Source organism: Geospiza fortis, unplaced genomic scaffold (genome assembly GCF_000277835.1).
Source record: "Geospiza fortis unplaced genomic scaffold, GeoFor_1.0 scaffold66, whole genome shotgun sequence".
Lineage (NCBI taxonomy): Eukaryota > Metazoa > Chordata > Aves > Passeriformes > Thraupidae > Geospiza > Geospiza fortis.
The window spans coordinates 38,075-57,067 of NW_005054312.1; the positions used below are offsets into that span (position 1 = coordinate 38,075).

The 18,993-nt window shown below is 34.8% G+C and overlaps 1 protein-coding gene across 3 annotated transcripts in view; it reads left to right on the plus strand.

The window, feature by feature from the left end:
- Window positions 1-18,993, plus strand: part of TTBK2 (tau tubulin kinase 2) — an 80,329-nt gene that overhangs the window by 29,536 nt on the left and 31,800 nt on the right. For all 3 annotated transcript variants that reach the window (XM_005419395.2, XM_031055700.1, XM_031055701.1), the window contains exons 4-9: window positions 1,777-1,850; window positions 2,869-3,009; window positions 4,748-4,852; window positions 16,403-16,468; window positions 17,033-17,125; window positions 18,111-18,236. In XM_005419395.2, coding sequence (XP_005419452.1) covers window positions 1,777-1,850; window positions 2,869-3,009; window positions 4,748-4,852; window positions 16,403-16,468; window positions 17,033-17,125; window positions 18,111-18,236 — 605 coding nt within the window. The remainder of the gene's footprint in view (window positions 1-1,776; window positions 1,851-2,868; window positions 3,010-4,747; window positions 4,853-16,402; window positions 16,469-17,032; window positions 17,126-18,110; window positions 18,237-18,993) is intronic.

The window sequence follows — 18,993 nt, forward strand, 5'->3', positions numbered from 1 at the left end:
TTTTTCCCTGCTGAGGAAAAGGCTGTAGTAGGTGTGTATAGACCCTCTGGAGTGGTGGAGGATCATTCTATTTGAATAAGATATTTACATTCTACTTCTGTCCTTCCTCTTTCCTCAATTTTATATGAAAGTTTCTAGGAAATTTACCACACAAACTGAGTTGGTGCTCCTGTCAAAATGGGATTTCTCTGACTAAACTGAGTTTTAGACATTTACTGAATTAGTCAGATAAAATCTGACTAATATATTTTTCTCTGAAGATGTTCCTTCAGAATACCCACAAGTGGCTGTAAAATTAATCATAAATATTTGAGATGAGACTTCATTAATGGAAACTACAGCAATGAATATACAAAATTTCATCTTGATAAATTTGCTACTAATCCTTTTTCTTCATAAAATTATACTGTCTGTAATATTGCCTGTCTTACTTGAACAAATGGATGGAAAGAAAAAGCGGAGAAAAAACGATGATGCTTAAAGTTTAGCACTTACATATTTGCAGAAATGTAGAGATATCTTTTAAAATAAATTATTTTGATAAATCCTGTCGGATTTTCATTGTTTAAAAGAGCCTACCAACCTGTTTTAATTGGATGTGGCAGGCAGCTTCCTGAGGAAGCAAGAAACAGGCAACCACTTTTCTGTCAAGTTTGAAATTGAATTGAAAACATTTAGAAGCTGTAGGGTCAAGTTTTATGGTTTTGATGGAGCTACAGGTGCAGCAGTAGCAAAAAGTCTCCTCAGATCTGTAGCTAGACATTAGGGTGTTCTGAAAACAGTAATGAGTGGGGTGGGGATTCCCTGGTTATAGCGTTCTTGTAATCCTAAAGGTAAAGAAATTAATGATATAAATAATAGGTGACAAATTTTACACATCTTTAGCAAACACTTGAGATCATCAGCTTTCTGTTGGCTGTAGCTTCCATTGGTGTGAGAAAGGAAGGTAAATGGCCTGACGAACTTTACTCCTACAGTTCCCTGTTCTGTCATAGAGTGGGGCAGATTGGGATCATAAGGGGTCACAGCTTTTCTCTAAGTCAATGAACACTGGTACCAAAATGACAAGAGGTTTGCATTCCCATTCTGTTTCCAGCTGCAGCCTTTGGCTTGCCTTTTCCTCTGTATTTACCTGGGGAATCTTCTGCTTTGATTTACAACTGCAGGATAGCAAGGAGATTATTTTTGACCTGTCTTCTCTGCAGTTTGCTCCTAGGACAGGAGGAGGCTTTAAAGAAAATCGGCTTAAACAAAACTCTGATTTTTTTTCCCCCTTTTTCAGTACACCTGAGCTGAATTTATCTTTTGTAGCTAAACAGCAATGATTGTGTTCTAGACACAGATATTAATAAATTAGATTAGTTGAATTACATTTTCTACAATTTTTTGATATAAAACATAACTCACAGGTAGTACTACTGTTTTCTTTCATCATGGCATCCGCAGCTTATAGAAAAGAGGAAGATTAGCTAGGAATATTGTCTATTACAAACCATTAGATTTGTAAGAAAATAACCTTCTCCAGTCCGAAATGTCTCCAATTTGTGGACATTTAGGCATGATGTCATGCATGTTTTCTTATGGAAGAGTGAGAGCTGTGGTTGTGGGAGAAAGCTTCTCTTTAATTGCAGGTAGAACTAACTTTGGTTTTATTGCTATTGAACTGTGTGGGCTTAATTTATTATTTTACATATTTTCCAGTAATTTCCTAGCTATTTTCAGGAATAAACCACAGAATTTCATTATTATTGGCTAATTTGCTTCTTTTTCTCTTAGGAAAAGATCATGTCTGTAGATTCATAGGATGTGGACGGAATGACAGATTTAACTATGTGGTCATGCAGTTGCAGGTTAGTGTATCAAAGTGTTCAATGTTTGCTTGTGTCTTTAGGTTTATTAGCCAAGTGTATATGAATATACCAGTGACATTTTGAGGATGCTAAACAAGCAAACAAAAAACCCTCCAAAGATCACAATGCATTGTAGTAAGTGAATGTAAATTGAGCACATCCTTATATCTTTTTCCTTTTATATCCTTTCCATAATTCTCTCAAAAGGGAGAAAGCTTGCATCCTGAGAAAGACCTGACTGTTGGAAGAGTGAACTGTAATGTCTTCTGAGATATTTTACCTTTCTTTTTAGTCTTCACTTGAAGATAGTCTAAAATGTATTATATGAGTCTCTGTATTTTGTTGGCTTTTTTATAAAAATGAAAATTATCCTATGCAAGTAAAAGAAAACACTTCATTTTACTAAAAGACTTGTTCATTAAAAAGGGATAAAATAGGTGCTTAGTACTTAGAGTTATGGTGTTAATGTCCTTTGTCATCCTGGTGAATATGAATAATGAACAAAGTATGTTCTAGTTCCTACTCTTGTTCATCTGTTATTTTAGAAGAACAACAGTTCTATGATGTCATGGGGTTGCATTTCCTACATAATATATTTTTCATCTGTTTGATATAATGTGTAACTAAATTATGTACTTTTCCTTAAAGAAGTGAGTGTGAAGAAGTCTTCATGAGCATTTTCTCAGTGGCCTTTTTTGGGTGTTACAAAAATACAACTTTAAGTAATTGTGTTTGTACTGGTCTACTAATAGGGATTAGTTTGTTCCATGTTTTTAGGAATAGACAGGTACTAAGTTTGCATTTTCAAAAGCAAATTCTAAACTTAGTGTTGGAGATACTTGTGGACATACAGTCATTACGTTTAGGTGTGATGTGTTACCTGTGAGTGTAAAAATAGGTATTGAGAGTATTTCATGGTTAATCATGAACCACTAAAGAAGAAGTAGGAAGACTTTACAGCATCTGTGAATCTTGCTATTGGTATTTTTTTATGAAGATGTCCTTTTAATTTTATCAGGGTCGGAACTTGGCAGACCTGCGTCGTAGCCAATCCCGTGGGACGTTCACCATTAGTACCACTCTGCGGCTTGGGAAGCAGATTTTGGAATCTATTGAAAGTATTCATTCTGTGGGATTCCTGCACAGGGACATAAAACCAGTAAGTCTGCCCATTAAATCAAAACAGGCAAGTAAGATGTGGTCATTAGATGGCTGCATAAGTAAGAATAGCTTCTATACTAGCTGCTAAAATGCAAAAATGAGAAAGGATGGAAAATTGAATGTTTAATCATCAGATAGGGTAGATTTTTTTCTATTAATTAATGTTGGATTACAGTAAGAGTAACTTTGGTATTTTTCAGTCTTTGTCTCCATTTTAGGCCTCCTTGCAATTTGCTGTAGTTAAAACTTCCAACCCTTATCTTTAGCATTATGTAACCAAGAGTATTTGCCATGAGATATGACATAATGTGCTTGACTAATGGCAATTTATATTGTCATATAATAAATCTAAAAGAATAGATACTAACTGTAGAGTGTATTTATAAGTCCTTCAATAGCAGTTTTTATGTATTTAATGTTTTCAACAAACAAGAATGTGAAAGACAGACTGTATGAGGAAACTATTTTATTGTGAAATTCTTATTAGATCTATTGTTAATAGGTTAGTATGAGGAGACTGCCATCCTGGTAGTATCATGCTTGTGTTCTTACTATTTTCTATTTTTCTTTGAATTTATTCCTGAAATTCAATCACCTATTTTTGATATTGCTCTGTATGACAAATATCATTAGAACTCTGAAGTGCCAGAATTTGTAAATGAGGAAAAATAGGCAAATCTTTGTGTTTTCAATCGATGCAAATATAGTTTGTTATTGTATTTGAGGGGTTCCCAGACAAAGGGAGAAAGGAATGATGAATCTGACTCCATGTTCTCAGAAGGCTAATTTACTATTTTAAGATACTATATTATATTAAAGAATACTAAACTAAACTATACTAAAGAATAGAGATACTTACAAAAGGCTAACAAGATGATAATGAAAACTCATGACTCCTTCCAGAGCCCTGACACAGCTTGGCCGTGATTGGCCATTAAGTCAAAACAATTCACATGAAACTAATGGAATCACCTATTGGTAAACAATGTCCAAAAAGATTCCAAAGCAGCAAAACACAGGAGAAGCAAATCAGATAATTATTGTTTTCTTTTTTTCTCTGAGGCTTCTCAGCTTCAGGAACAAAATCTTGGGCAAAGAGATTTTTCCAGAAAATATGATGGTGACAGTTTGTTGTATCTGACATATATTGCTAAGTTTCCTGTCAGCTGAATGATGCTTACATAAAACTTCCAACAAGTTTCTGTACATTAGGAAAATTTAATTTCCATCACTTCTTCCTGGCAACTTTTTATAAAACTTGTATTCCCCCAACCCATCCCCATTTAAGCCTTCATTTAATAGGAAAAGAGCATAGAGGCAGTGAATGTCAAGTGAAGTTGGTGAGAAAAATTAGCTGGAGCTAACTGTGCTTTGTGCTGAACTCAGATCTTGAAATCCTTGATTGTTTGTTTTCCTTGAGACCAATTAAGCAACACTGAAATTCTGTGTGTAGGTGACATGATTAGAAAATTCTTGTTAAAAATTAATATACTCTACATGATAAAGTAAGATGACAAGCTCTTTGGACAATTTAGGCCACTGTTCAGATATGCTAAGTTGGATGCCTGTTTCTCTTAACAACATTTTCTTCAAATTTATTGGGAGTTCAATAGAAGTTAAAACATGGAAGGATGGAGAAATAGAATATGAATTTTCTGATTGTGTTATTGCATTAATATGTGAACATATTGAATCCTGTGTGTATTCATCTATTATCTGTCTGTATTTCTTCCTAGTCAAACTTCGCAATGGGACGTTTTCCAAGCACCTGTAGGAAGTGTTTTATGCTGGATTTCGGCTTAGCACGGCAATTTACCAACTCATGTGGGGATGTCAGACCAGTAAGATTTTTTTCACAGTTGAAACCCAAATTCTTGAATGTGGTAGTATGCTGTCTTTTCTCCTGGAGAAGTGTGGGAGTTGCATCGAACTGTTGTAAGCTTGACAAACACCATCCCCAGTCAGAAATGCCATGTGATTTATAAATTATGTTTAAAGATTGGCAGTAGGGAATGAGTCAGGTTTCTGGTTTTTGGCTTGAGACAGAGTTGTACATCTAAGATACTTTGGGATAATCTGTCATTTGGTTTGGAAAATCAAGTGATAAATAGGTCTTCATTAAATATCAGAAAAATATTCCAGAGCTGAATTTCACTTGCTGTTTTATATTGCATTTAAAAAAACCCCAAAACCCAACCACAAAAAAAAATGAGGAGAAAATGTAAAATCAGACACTAAACTGAATACATATAATCTGAAAGAGAAAGTCTGAATCACTAAAACAGTGATAGGACACATCATTATCGGGACTGTAATTTCAAATTTAACTTTTTCCTTACAGGAAAATATTGTCCCTCTTAATAAAGAGGGGTAAAAGGCCATTTCAGGAAATTACAGGAAGGAGTATTGTGAGGGACAATTTTACATAATGAAAATGTGTTCAAGCTTTATTAGTCCGCCCCAGTATCTGAGCATACTGTCAAAAGCAAATGCCTTTATTGCTCATCTGAAGGATCCAGGGATTTTACATTCTCTTGGGTTATTCAGTTAGCAGAGACAGTTTCCCACTTGTTCCAGATATTAGCCTTAAAATTAATTTGTCATAGTTGCAGATTTCTTCTTGTAGTATCATTTTACTATAGTGGTCTATGTGAATCTTCAAAACGGAAAGAAAAACCTAAAGCATAAAGCAAAAACAAGGCTTTGCACACTTTTTCATGCTACAGATAGTTCTCTCTCAGAATTACTACTCTAAAATAAAACATTTTTAACTGCTAATTTTGAGAGATTCATTTTACCAAAGCTGCCCTGTCTTCCAGCTGTCTGAATGACTATGATTTTGAGGAGCTGACTTCAAGGAGAGAGGGATATGTCTGTTGTATTCAGTAATAAGATATTTGTAAAGTGAATAAATATGTTGAAGAGAGTAGTGAAGAGTTGCAGTTTATTAAGTAGCATGATCTGACGCTATTACCTGGCTAAAACTTAAAAATCAGAAACAAACATTTATTGCATTTTGTTTGTTTGTGAAAGATGAATGAAAGGTAACAGCTTCTGATACTAAATTCTATATGGTGGGAACAATAGTAGGATGCGGGTATTTGGGGTACATGTAGATTAAATTATAAAATGGAGGTTGATAAGGAACTACTAATTGGTGGGAGGAGCCTTCTCTGGGAATGGAAAGGATCAGGAGAGAGAAAATTGGGTGTCGGAGGAACAAAAACTGCTGGGGATGATGTAGGCTGTTAAAAGAAGGAAGGATGAAGCACAGGCAAGCAAATAAATTGTTGGAGAGAGGAAGCCAATAAATGAATTAATGATGTAGATAAGAATTGATTACTGCAAAGCAGGGTAATTAGAATTTAATTGTAGGGATACTCTAATCATCAAGCAAATACGTTTAGCAGGATGCAAATTTAGTATATTTATGAGATTCATAGTCTGCTGTTTATTGCTTTTTGGGGGTGCAGTACCTAACATTTTTGTTGTTGTTGCTATTGTCTTAGAGATAGCTGAAGTAAATAGTAGCATATTTTTGGTTTTTTAATGGAAGCAGAGAATAAATGATTCTTTTTGCATGTAAACCTAACTTCATACAGCCATGAATTTCCATGTCTCTGTTTACATGCTGAAAATGGAAAGTGAGGGTGTCAGCTGTGGTACAGAAATAGAAAACCTTGAGGGACAAAATGCGAAGGACATTTGCATTCTTAACATCATCAGTACTGCAGCCAGCTCTTAGGCAGTTGTCAACACTTCTGTTTTAAATGGAACCTTAACCACAACTGTTTTCTGAGGAACTACTAAATTTAATACAAAGAAAGCAAAATAAAATAAAATAATAAGCCATTAGTCTTTGCTGTTAAAAAGATTAACCTTTAAAACAGAATTTTAGGTCATAGTTCTTTAAAAATCCATAATTTCAACCATCATATATTATTAAACTGAGTTTTGTGGTCTTTTATTTATGTGGATTGCAAATTATAAATAAGTGAATTTTATTTTTTTTACAAAGAAGATGGTATAATATATATGCAAGCTGAGGTGAAAAAGCTAGGGAGTAACAGAATTAAAACCCTATCCATAAGAAGGTGGCATTTTGATAAAACCTTTTCATCTAAAACACCAGTGGTTTTCTACTTGGTATACAGGTCTTATTGGCGTGCAGCCTAAAGAATTGTTCAGGTTAACAGCCAGTCCCCTAAATCTGATGATTTGGACTCAGCAAAGAGATTTGAAGGAGAAATTTCCCTTTTGCCCAATTTGGTGTTTAGTTTGGAATGTGGGATTCCTTTATTGAGACTATCGTGACTAGTAGGTTGAAATGTATTCAGAGGAGAATAGTTTTTTTGTGAAATTGTTGTATTTTTGATAAATAAGACTTTTTAGGTCAAGGGGAGAGCTACCCTATGACTACATCCCCCCATTTCCCCACCTATCTCCTGCTTTTCCCCATGACTACATTTTAGGTCATTCTTCAGTGGTTACTTAAATAAAGTTAAGAGCTTCATCAGAGATCTCATTGTCATATATACAGCATGACCTTAATTTCAAGTGTCTAAATTTTCCTATATTTATTTGAAAACAAGTAAAAAATCAAAATTGCATTATTTGTAACATTAAGTAGATTTAAAGTATTGTACTGTACTTACTTACTCTGAACATTAACAGAAATATTCAAATCCAAAGGCAACAGAGTATCCACCAACATTTTCTGAGGCACTACACATGCTCTTTACTGGTGACCTGTTAGTGACAAAAATTGTCTTTGACTTCTGCTAAAGCAGGAGATGCACCAGCTGCTCTACAGTCTGACCCTTAAAAATGCTGTGAAAGCAATTGTGAATGCAAATGTCCAGATTTTTTATTGTCTAGGGAAGCAGTTACAAAGCTGTTCAAATCAAACAGTGAATGTTATTCCATATCAGGTATTTCTGTACAAATCAGCTAAGTGCTGCTTGCCTTTCATCAGTGCCCTCAGGTTCTGAGGATTTTCCAGCAAATGGGGTTTTATCTTCAAGTTTCACTTTAAGGTACAGGTGGTGTCCTAGAAATGTAGTATAAGAAGCTGAATACTTTAAAAAAAAAACATACACAAAGCCAAAACAAAGAACCAATAAAATAATGGAACACCCCCCTGCCCCAATAAACAAATAAACAAATAAGCAACCCAAAACAATCCTGCACAGAATACTTCACAAAAATGTATTGGTAGATAAAAAAGCAGAGTGTTATATCCATTTTGAAAGCTTTGGAAGTCTACTGTACTTCAATTACATACAGGGACAGAAGGAATAAATTTCTTATATACTGGAATTTTCATTTGGTTTTTTACTTGTGAAAATTTGGGAATGGTTATGCATTTGAATTGCATGGATGCTTCTTCTAGTAAGATTCTGGATTATCTTGATTGCTGAGGAAGTCTAGAGAATACTTCAATGTTGTTCTGCCCTACCTCCTCTCATCTTGGCAGAAGAATTGCAGATTATTCATTTCTGTATTTGGAAGAGAACGTTGTTTTTATGGTGCTGAAATAGTGGAAGCTATATCCATTAAATGCTTTTTATGATGAGGGAAAAGGAGTGGGATAGTTTTGAGAACTAAAGGAGCCAATGGTGAAGCTACACTATTATAAACAAAATGGTCACTGCAAGTCTTTTGTCTTCTTTGAAAACTATTTGGACCCATGGACAACTTAAGGTTCTCAATCTCCTTTTTAAGTAAATGCTGTTATAGCAAACATTGATACAACTTTAAGTAATAAGACTCAGAAGTGGTCCACAGATAGTGTTGACTAAAACTGGTGCAGGTTTTTTTGTTTGCCCCAGTGCTCTTCATGATTTAGAATTATGCTGGTAACTACTGAATAATCCCTTGACTGTGTGAATTTATTATAAATAAAAATCTGTATACTGGAAGTTGTTCAAGTATAGTTACTGATGGCATTCCTAATAAAATTTGGAATAAAATGAGACCACCCTTTAAATTTAAATGATTGGCAGCACCTCAATCATCTGCAGAAAATTGTGAAATTGATCTGCTTTTGGTGTTAGTTAAAGAGCACTAAGATGTAGTAGTATATGTAGACTTTCTTTAGCAGTTCCTTGACACACCTCTGTTTTGAGTGACACAGGTTATAGCAAAGTCCAAGGACAACTAGGATATGTTAATGAGTACAGTATTAAATGGCAGCAGATTTAATGGAAAATAATTAAATAGTACAGGAAAGTTCCAGGGAGCTGTTTGATATCTTAGGGCATGGTATCATGACTATAAAAAATAATTAGCTCAAATATGTCCACTGTTCTAAACAGGCCTCTCTTCCATACCTGACCAAAACTGTTGAAAATGCTGTGCTGCAGGGTAATGGTGCATGTCATTTTGTTAAATGCACTGTTCAGTTGCTCTTTCATCTTGTTGAGAAGCATTTCGTTGCTGGCATCTACCTTATGTTATCTCTTCTCAGTAATGGCCTCTCTCAGTGCTGAACAGTACATTACAGAGGGATACGATTAGCTGAGGATTACATGTGTACACCTAAACAAGGAACAGAGTATTTATTTTTCCTCTTGAAATATTTTTCATTTTCCTCAGAGCTTTTTGAAAAACGTGTTAATAAGTTTCTGTGTAATAGTTCACTGAGGCTTTTACACATTGATATTCTTCAAAGGGGACTTTTTCTAAGTTGTCTCTTAAAGTGAATACACAATTAGCTTGCAACATAATTGTTTGGAACAAGATAGTGACAAAAAGTTACTTTTCCTCCTCAACTTCATGGAAGCTATGTGTGATGTATCTGACACCTCTGCACCAATGCTACAAAGCAAAGAGTTGTATGTGCTGAAATTTGACATTATTCCTAGGATCAAATGTCTGTAACTGGGCAATCCCAAAATAATTTTTTTAATTAGTTTCTTCATTGTTTGTTTAACAAAGGCATAAAGTAGTGAGAAGAAGCACTGAACACATAGAATTGTACAATGGTTTGGGTTGAAAGGGACCTTAAAGATCACCTGGTTCCCAGTCCCTTGCCTAGACCAGGTTGCTCAAGGCGTCCCCAACCTGGCCTTGAATACTTCCAGTGATGGGGCATCTGCAGCCTCTCTGGACAACCAGTTCCAGTGCTTCACCACCCTCTGAGAAAAGAATTTGTTCCTAACAAAGCAAAACTATGTCAAATTTTTCATTGTTACCAACTTTCTGCAGATATAGGACAGGTATTTTAACCATGTATTTTGAAAGCAGCCTTCTTAACAGCCTTTCTACTTCTCTTCAGCACTTCATGTGAAGATGCAACAGCTGGGATTGTAAAGCATTAAAAATACGCAGTACATTTGTACTGAATTCTCTATAAATTGGCAGAAAGGCATAGAATGAGCAAGAAATCATAAACAAAAAAATTAAAAAAATTTAATGTGCACATCTTTGTATTTATTTGAATAATGTTGATTTATAAGCAGTATGCATGAGTTGAAAAAATTATGACAGTCATTTGAGGTTCCATTTCTGAATTAGTAATGCTTTTATAGGGAAGAGATAGGAGTTAGTTTGGTAAGGTTGATGGAGACACTATTTTCAATAGAGAGATTAAAGTAATTGTTAGACTGTTGGGTTTCAAGGGTTTTTAAAGTAATGCATAGCTGTAATAACACCTACCAGTGACAGGCCTGTACAGCTGTAATGATACAGCAGTGTTACACCTGCCAGTGTAACATTAATTACTGTGTGCTAAAACGTCATGCAAGGACATAGAAGGAGATGAGTAAGGGCACAAGCTTATAGTGTATATATAGTAGCTATATATGTATATACAGTGTATATATAGTAGTATATATAAGTAGCATTTTCAGCATCCACTGAGCGTGATCCTTGCAAGTTTGGTTGTATTACTGACAACTTAATGAAGTAAATCAGTGTTACTGAGACAGACACCTGGTGTCTTGTGTGTGGTAATACAAGGTGAAAAATGCAGGTGGTGAATTAATGCAAAAGATGAAAAAAGAGCATTATCAATCGACTTGGTGACAAAAGCTGAATGGATATACAAATTTGATGTCATGTGACATTGTTTTGTAACACCTCAGTGGAATAATCTTGGAATTAAATAGTTAAACAAAAAACTTCAGGAAAACGAGTGTGGTTATATTTGAGAGGAAGATTCTTTATGACCTGGAGTTTGGAGTTTTGGGGTGAAAAATAAAACCAAATACATGATATCCTGCCTGAAGAAACAGTTTGATTAATAGCTGAGATATGAAAAATTACGATGAGAGAATACTTTGTTAGGGTATATTGTTTATTTTTTTTCTCCTTTTCTGTTGTGTGCAGAGCACTGGTATCATATCCAAACAATCATTAAACAATTTAACTATAGAAATTTAAATTTGCCATTCTGAAAGGTGCTTATAGCTGTTCTATATTCTGATTCAGCAGTTCCTTTATTTTCTGTATTGCTAATAGCTGCTCAGGGGAATGGGCTGTAACAGCCTTATAAAAAACCAAAGAAATAATTTTTCTAGTGATATTTGATCTTAGTTTTGAAAGAAATTATTCTATTAATCATGAAACCTGCAGTTTTTCTATTCTTTTGTGCACTGCTTCCCTTATGCCCTCCAACTTTCTTAGTATTTTCAGCTTCATACTAGAGTTACCTTTCTGATCAGTACCTAGTTGCACCTTTGGGACTAGGCTTGTATTTACATGCCATCTAAAACTAATGCTGGTTGACCAGCTGATTGGTGTCTCTTAAGATGGATGTGAGCCATTTTAATTGAATTTTAACTGTCTGTCTCTGTGTCAGTGTACTAATTTGGGTTCTGTCTTTAATCACCAATTTTCATTAAATTTGCAGGAACTGAAAGTCTTTGAGAGCTGTCCTATTTGTTTGAAATTAAAAGCTATTGTGGTGGAAAGGCAGATGGTTTGGTCAAGTAAAATTTGTTTTCTGGTGAAAATAGAAGCAAATGAAAATCAAACCAGAAACTCTGGTTTCCAGTTCTTTCTGAGTTGTGGGCTAAATTCTCTGCTGAGTTATGAAAAAATACTTTGAATCATTTAAAAGGAAGAAAATGTGTTATTTTATTGTTATGGTCTACTCTCAGCTGGCTACCAAGTACCACAAAGCTTCTTGCTCATTTCCCCCACCCGCCTCCTGCCCCTGTGGGATAGGGAAGAGAGTTGGAAAGAAGGTACATGTATGTACATTAGCTTCCTTGAGACTTTTTGCTTTCCATCCATAGCTGAAATAAGCCTACTACTCAAACAGTCTACTTCTGGATTTATGAAACTCTTTAATATATGATATTATCATTATAAATAATAAATTTTATATGTACAAAACATAAAAAATAACTACAAAACATAAAAAAAATAAGGTCTCCAATCTTCTAAGTGCAGAACAACTGTAAAATTTTTACTTACAGAGATAAATAAAACAATATTCTGCTCTGTGGGGAAATTATTTGCCAGTGCATAGCTGGTTTATATAGTCTTCTTCTTACAGTAATCTCTGCTTCAGCTCCTGGAATAAAAGAAAGAAGAAAGATTCCAGGGAGCAAAGCAAACATACATGTGGCAGACTTATCCTGTGTGATTTTTCACTGCAGTAAGTTTAGGTTTGTGAGAGACATTAGTAGGTTGTTACCCTCTTCAGCCCACCAGACTTTTTGTCTGCTCATAAATCAGCTTTGGAGTGACTGTAGTCTTTAGCTCATGCATCATTTTGGCTGAGTACTCCAGACTGAAAACTGAGTAGCTCAGGAGATGTTTTGTGTATCAAATACTGCTGTCTTAGAGATGGCATTGCTCTTTATAGCACATGCAGTAGGAGATAAATTTTCATTTGTCACATATCTATTAGAACTCACAATAATGAAATTTAATTCTATTGTTAGTTGTTAACTTACCTCAATACTCAGCTTCTGCTGGAACTAGGTAGCATAGGATCAGACAGCTGCAGTGAGTTTCTGGAAATCACAGCATTTGTTTAGGTATATCTGAGGCCAAGTAATGTGTCATACCAACAACTAGCAGGAGATGGGTTGATGAAAAGTTCTAAGTGCATGTACTCAGTTATTAGTTTCTGATGTGGATTTTAAGATAGAGCTGAAAGTGTGGGTTTGAAGAGCTTATATACAGTGAAAATCAATTAAGAACTATAATATATTGTAATAGCAATTGTATTTCAGCTGCTTGATCTTTCCTTACTCAAGTGATCCCTGAAATTTTCACTTGTTCTAAACTGGTGCTAACATGTGCTAGGCATTACATTAGACTGCAAAGTCGATATGTTCAAAAAGGGGAGGATTGGAATATGAATTGTTGAAGCTATGAAAAAAGGTTTCAAAGAATTGAAACTGTATGTGGTTCCAATCATGGAAATAGATTTCTGGTGGAATTTGAACTAAGAAATTATCTTTTCCGAGGGAAAAGATAAAAAAGGAGAATTCTACCTTTAGCAAAGGAAAATAGGGATAATGTAGGTGGCTGCTTCTGTACCCAACCCTTATGGCTTTTGAACCCTACTCTAGAGGCAGCACTGCTGACTTCTCAGTGCAAAAGATAGACACTTGGGAATACTCAGTCATGGCCTGATTGATTGTGAGAACCATGGTGTGTCTCAGATAAAATGTAAAGAACCAGTATTGATTTTTTTTTCATGTTGATTTTCTAGTTTCTGTGACTGCAGTAATAAATTAACTTTTTTGTTCTGTGTAACCTTTCCAATATTGCCTCAAGCAATAAACCCAGAGCATTTATCTAGAGACACTGAACTGAGCTAAGGGGGGTGATTTTCCTCCTCCACAGCCACTCCAAAAAAGCAACATTCATAGGTTTGTAAGCATACCGTCTGCCAGGAGTCTGAAAGCTGTGTGCTTAGTGGAAATAGTTCACTTTGCTAGGAACTGCTAATTTCCTGCATGCAGATTATCTGAGACATTGCCAAGTGTTTCCAGGGCAGCAACGTCTCCAAAGAAAACTGATGTTACATTTTAAAAGTACCTTTATAAGTAGAAAAATTCATTGTAGTCTCTGGATCTGCTTAATTCATCTGCATGTATCTTCAAAATATTTTTTAACTTAAATTTTAAGGATTTATTATTTTTCTTTGGCTACATGAAATGTTGTGAGATGCATGAAAATTTCTGAAACGGTTTCAGAAGTTATGCAAACGCTCAGAAGTCTGTAAGTTCTGTTCTGAATTGGGCAAACTTGATTTGACCTACAGAACATCACTCATGTCAAGAGAGACATGATAGAATTATTTTATTATTGTTGTGTGGCATTGTAATACTGCTATTGAATAGCGACCAGCTGCATTACTAAAGGTATTTTATTGCTTCTTGAAATAGAATGGAGTGACATATGCTTTTACTTCTGATTATAGAAATGATACTTTAAGGCAAGGGACAGTGAAAAGTTTTAGATGCCCTTACTGGAATAAAGAATTCAGAATTTACTTCATGATAAGCTCATAGAGAGAAACAGTATTCATTCTTTTTTTTTTTCCTTCCCATGCAGGTGATTCTCAGATAATTGAAATCATGTTAGGGCAGATAAGGATGGCTGTGACTTTAACATTCAAAAACATTTGAATTGGTACACAATGAATTTCCTCATATGGACATTTCTTCCCCAGGACAGAAGTGGAATAGGTCAGATTTTTAGTTTTTGTACTGAGTGGGATAATTTAGTTATCATATGAAATTTCTTAGTCTTTTTTTCTTGATTTGTCCAGCAACTGAAGCATATTTGTCTTAGTTATCAAGTAGAAATTGAAGTCGTGATGCTAGAAATGAAAGTGGCATTTCATCCTTGGTTTCGTATTTTCCATTATTCTCAGAAGAACAGAAATACTTAACTAAGTAAAACTGAATATAATCCTTCCTTTTTAACATTTATGCCAGAGGCAAAAGACAGCAAACATTTGGTTTCATTTCTGAAACTATATGCTCTTGAGATTTATGGAATTTGTATTTGCAACTATTTTAAAGTTAAGCTCTCAGTGCCCTCCTGAGAAAATACTATTCATTAAACTACATATTTTTTTGAAATTTATCTGTATTTTCATTGTCTTGGTAGTGAAGCTATATTACCTTTAGTTGGATGATTTACCAACCTGCAGAACTACTAAGGAGATTCAGGTGCTTTTTAAAAAAAATTGTTTCTGCTGAAATTTAGCAGTTCCAAAGCATTTTGAGCTATTCTTTTTCTAATTGCATGGTACTGTGAAATTCCTGCAACTACAGTGAAATGTTTCAGGGGTAATGTTCAGTGTGGAATATGATGTAGAATTAAAAATAAGGCAGGCAGACAGTTGAGTCTGTCCTGCTTGAACATGAAATGTGTTCTGAGCACCATTTAAATTGTATGATGACATGCTAAGTCTAAAATCTGTGGAATATCATCTGAGTTCCTCTTCATGTTAAGAACATCCTATAAAATATTCTCTGCCTTAACTAACACTGGTTCAGCTCTCATTGTACTACTCTAGCAGATATTGATTATATGGGCTGTTTAATCCTTTTGTAAAGATGTTGCTGCACAATCTTGCTGGATTCAATCATTAGATTTATTGATGGTAATGGCAGCCCTTGATTTATTTAAATGATACCTCTGTATAGCATTTGTTGGTGGAAATGTTTTATCTTAATAAGGTATCAATTATGTATTGTGGTTGTCTTTTCAATGTATTGTGCAAATTAAAAAAAAAAAATCTTAAGAATTGTCATGAGTCTTGGGAGACCAGACAAATCGCCAATACCTCTCTAAGTACAAGTCAGAGGTGGGGTAGATAATTCAAGCTTCTTATGTTCATTGTTAGAGGAAACAAAAAGAACTATTTATTGGGAAGATAAGACTACATAAAAGAAAGCAAATTTAATAGTCCTGGCAGTTTTGTCTATATATAATGATTAATTGAGGGGGTAGCATGGATTGGATATCTCTCTTAGGCAAAGTAATAATATCACAGTTTGATTTTAAAAAAAATTAAATATCTACCAATTATGACTGTCATAAATTATATAATTCCTTCTGTAATACTTTTATTTGAATAAAAGAAGGATGGGAAAATACATTCTCTGATTATAAAACATCAATTGACTTAAGATCACAAGATATCTAGAGTATCAGAGAAGGAATGCTGCTTTTCAGAAACTGAAAGAAATAAATATTTTAAATTGGTGTCTCTAATGCAGCCTTTGCTATTTATTGGTCAGCCAGTTAGTGCCCACTTGAATTTCCACTGAGAACTTGTAGCAGCGCAGTAAACCAAAATAAAATTTCAAACAAGATATGTTGTGGCTCTGTACTCACTTTGTAGATGCCAAGTTCAGTAGTCAGAGGGTTTATTTCTGACAATGAATCTCTTTCCTGTTCTCTGGCAGCCACGAGCTGTTGCTGGTTTTCGAGGAACAGTACGATACGCATCAATCAACGCACATAGAAACAGAGTGAGTATCACAATCTGGACCGAAACGATCTCATGCAGCTGGAAGCAGTCAGTAACACAGTTACTATTAATTTCCTTTTTTGTATTCTTATCTGTGCTTTTATTACGTAGAAATTAACAGCTATAGATTTTGTGAAAGGATAATGTAATTTACAGTTGTTGAGGATAAAAAAGTTCTTGTACAAATAATAGTGATTCTAATACTTATCTTTGGTGTTCAATTGTATTGCAAGTTAATAAGTTAAAAAAGTGAAGCTACTGAGTTTTATGAGGTACATAATGCCCAGTATATTGTCTTAACATCATACTCTAAAGAAATCTGAATAAACAGAGATTTGCTGTGTTATTTTAACATGTTCAACTTTTATTGTATTTCTCTCTGTCTTCTGTGGACATTTACTTGTATGTTTCTCCTTAAAATAGCTACTGGATTTAATTAACTTGTTTTGCAGCATAGGTTATATTAAATTTTTTATAATAATTTAAGTTTTGAGCAGTAAAGAACTTATCTTCCCATTTGTTTAGGTATTTGTAATATGCTTTAAAATAATACTTCCTTTTACAGGAAATGGGTCGGCATGATGACCTCTGGTCTCTCTTCTACATGCTGGTGGAATTTGTGGTTGGGCAGCTGCCTTGGAGAAAAATAAAAGATAAGGTAAAGCTGAAGGTGAAACCAGAGCAAAAGGAAGGTTTACTTCTGGATTCCAGGGAAATGCTGTGATAAAGATTCCTCTTAGAATCATTAAATAATTTTAACATTACATTTTCCAGTGTTTTCTAGTGTTAGTTCTTGTGACTAGTGTCATGGTATAAAAAGCAATAAATTCTTACTAAGTGTTCTAGGAAGAAAGGAGGTTATACTTATAGATTGAAATTATTGTAAGGGCAGAAGTAAGTGTATATTTGCCACTTACTTCATTATTCCTTTTACTACTTGAGTACTTTATTTCAGCTATCACACGCTTAAAATGTCTAACTTGTTTTGATTATTTGTGAAATAGGTATTTCTTATTGGCTGGTGAACGAAAGTGGATTGGGTAATATGCAGTAGTGCTTTAATCATATGTCACAGGTGAAATATGCAAAGAAACAATATCTAATCAACCTGTTATTGCTTCTTGCAACTTCTTTTGAAATCATACTGAAACCGGGTTACTCTCTGATGTGGTTTATGTATTGGTAGATAACAGTGTGGTGTATAGGTAGCATCTCCTTTTTGGTTTGGATTTGCGCATCTTACATGACTGAATATACACTAAAAAGTGACTGAGCTTGACATGATGCAACAAGACATTTAAACCTTTAAAACATACATACATAGGAAGGGTTGGAGTGTTTAGTGACAGCTCGTCGTATCAGTCAGCATTCAAACACAGACAACACAAACACAGTAGAAAACTAAATGGCTTTTCATATTGAATTTGAAGTTTGTGCATTATTTTGCAAGTGTACTGAGGCCAAAACCTATAGAATCTCCTGTCTTGGTATCAGGTGTAGAATGGCCTTTCTCACTACCATTCAGTGTAATGTAGTGGCCTGTCTCTCTGGCTAGTAGTGTATTCAATGGCTGTAACAGAGAACATGAGTATGTTGTAACAGAGAAGGAAGATGTGCCAATGTTTGTTGTTACTTACTCCTAGGAGCAAGTGGGCTCCATTAAAGAAAGGTATGAACACAGACTTATGTTGAAACATCTTCCCCAAGAATTCAGCATTTTTCTGGATCACATTTCTAATCTGGATTACTTCACAAAGCCTGATTACCAGGTAAAGACTTGTACTATTTTGTCTTTCTGTTTTATAAAGAAGAGAATTTTATGTTGTTTCATCTTCAATTTACTTTGATTTCATTGTGTAATCTTGATAGTTATTATGGTTTGTGCACCACAAAGTTAATTTAATGACCATTTAGTGCCACAGAAACTCTGTGGTTCAAACATGTTATTTTTTTACATTTGGGAAGTGTAAGGCTTTCCTTAAAGTTTCTAAGAACAATTGACACCTGTTTTTCAGTCAGTATTCTGTTAGGGTTGGGAGCTATCCTACTATCACAGCCTCTAGTACGCGCTCCGTAAGTTAATTGATCAGATTGTTCTTTCAGGGATTGTCATTCTGGCAGTTTTCCAAAGTCTGGAACTCAGCACCTACAGCTAGAGCACAACATACACTCATGGTGTGTTTTCAAAACTCAGGTATTATGTATCGAGATCACGGAAGACCAGTCATTTTTCTTTGTTTAAGAGAGTATTGCCTGCTGAAATGGGCAGCCTCTGCTCAGTGGTAAGGTGGTATGTGCTGAGAGCATATGCTGTAGAGTGTGTCTTAACTCACTCAGTGTTGACCTATGATTAAACAATAAATAAATGTAGAACTTTTTCCCAGTTTGTGGAAAGCAGAGGAGGAGTGCTCAGGAAAAGCAGAGAGGGAAAGACTTGACTTTTTTTCAGCCTCACACACTGTGAGAAGTTGTACTGATCAAACTGCACACCATGGCAAGCTATCCCTGTGTGCCTTCCTTCTGGCT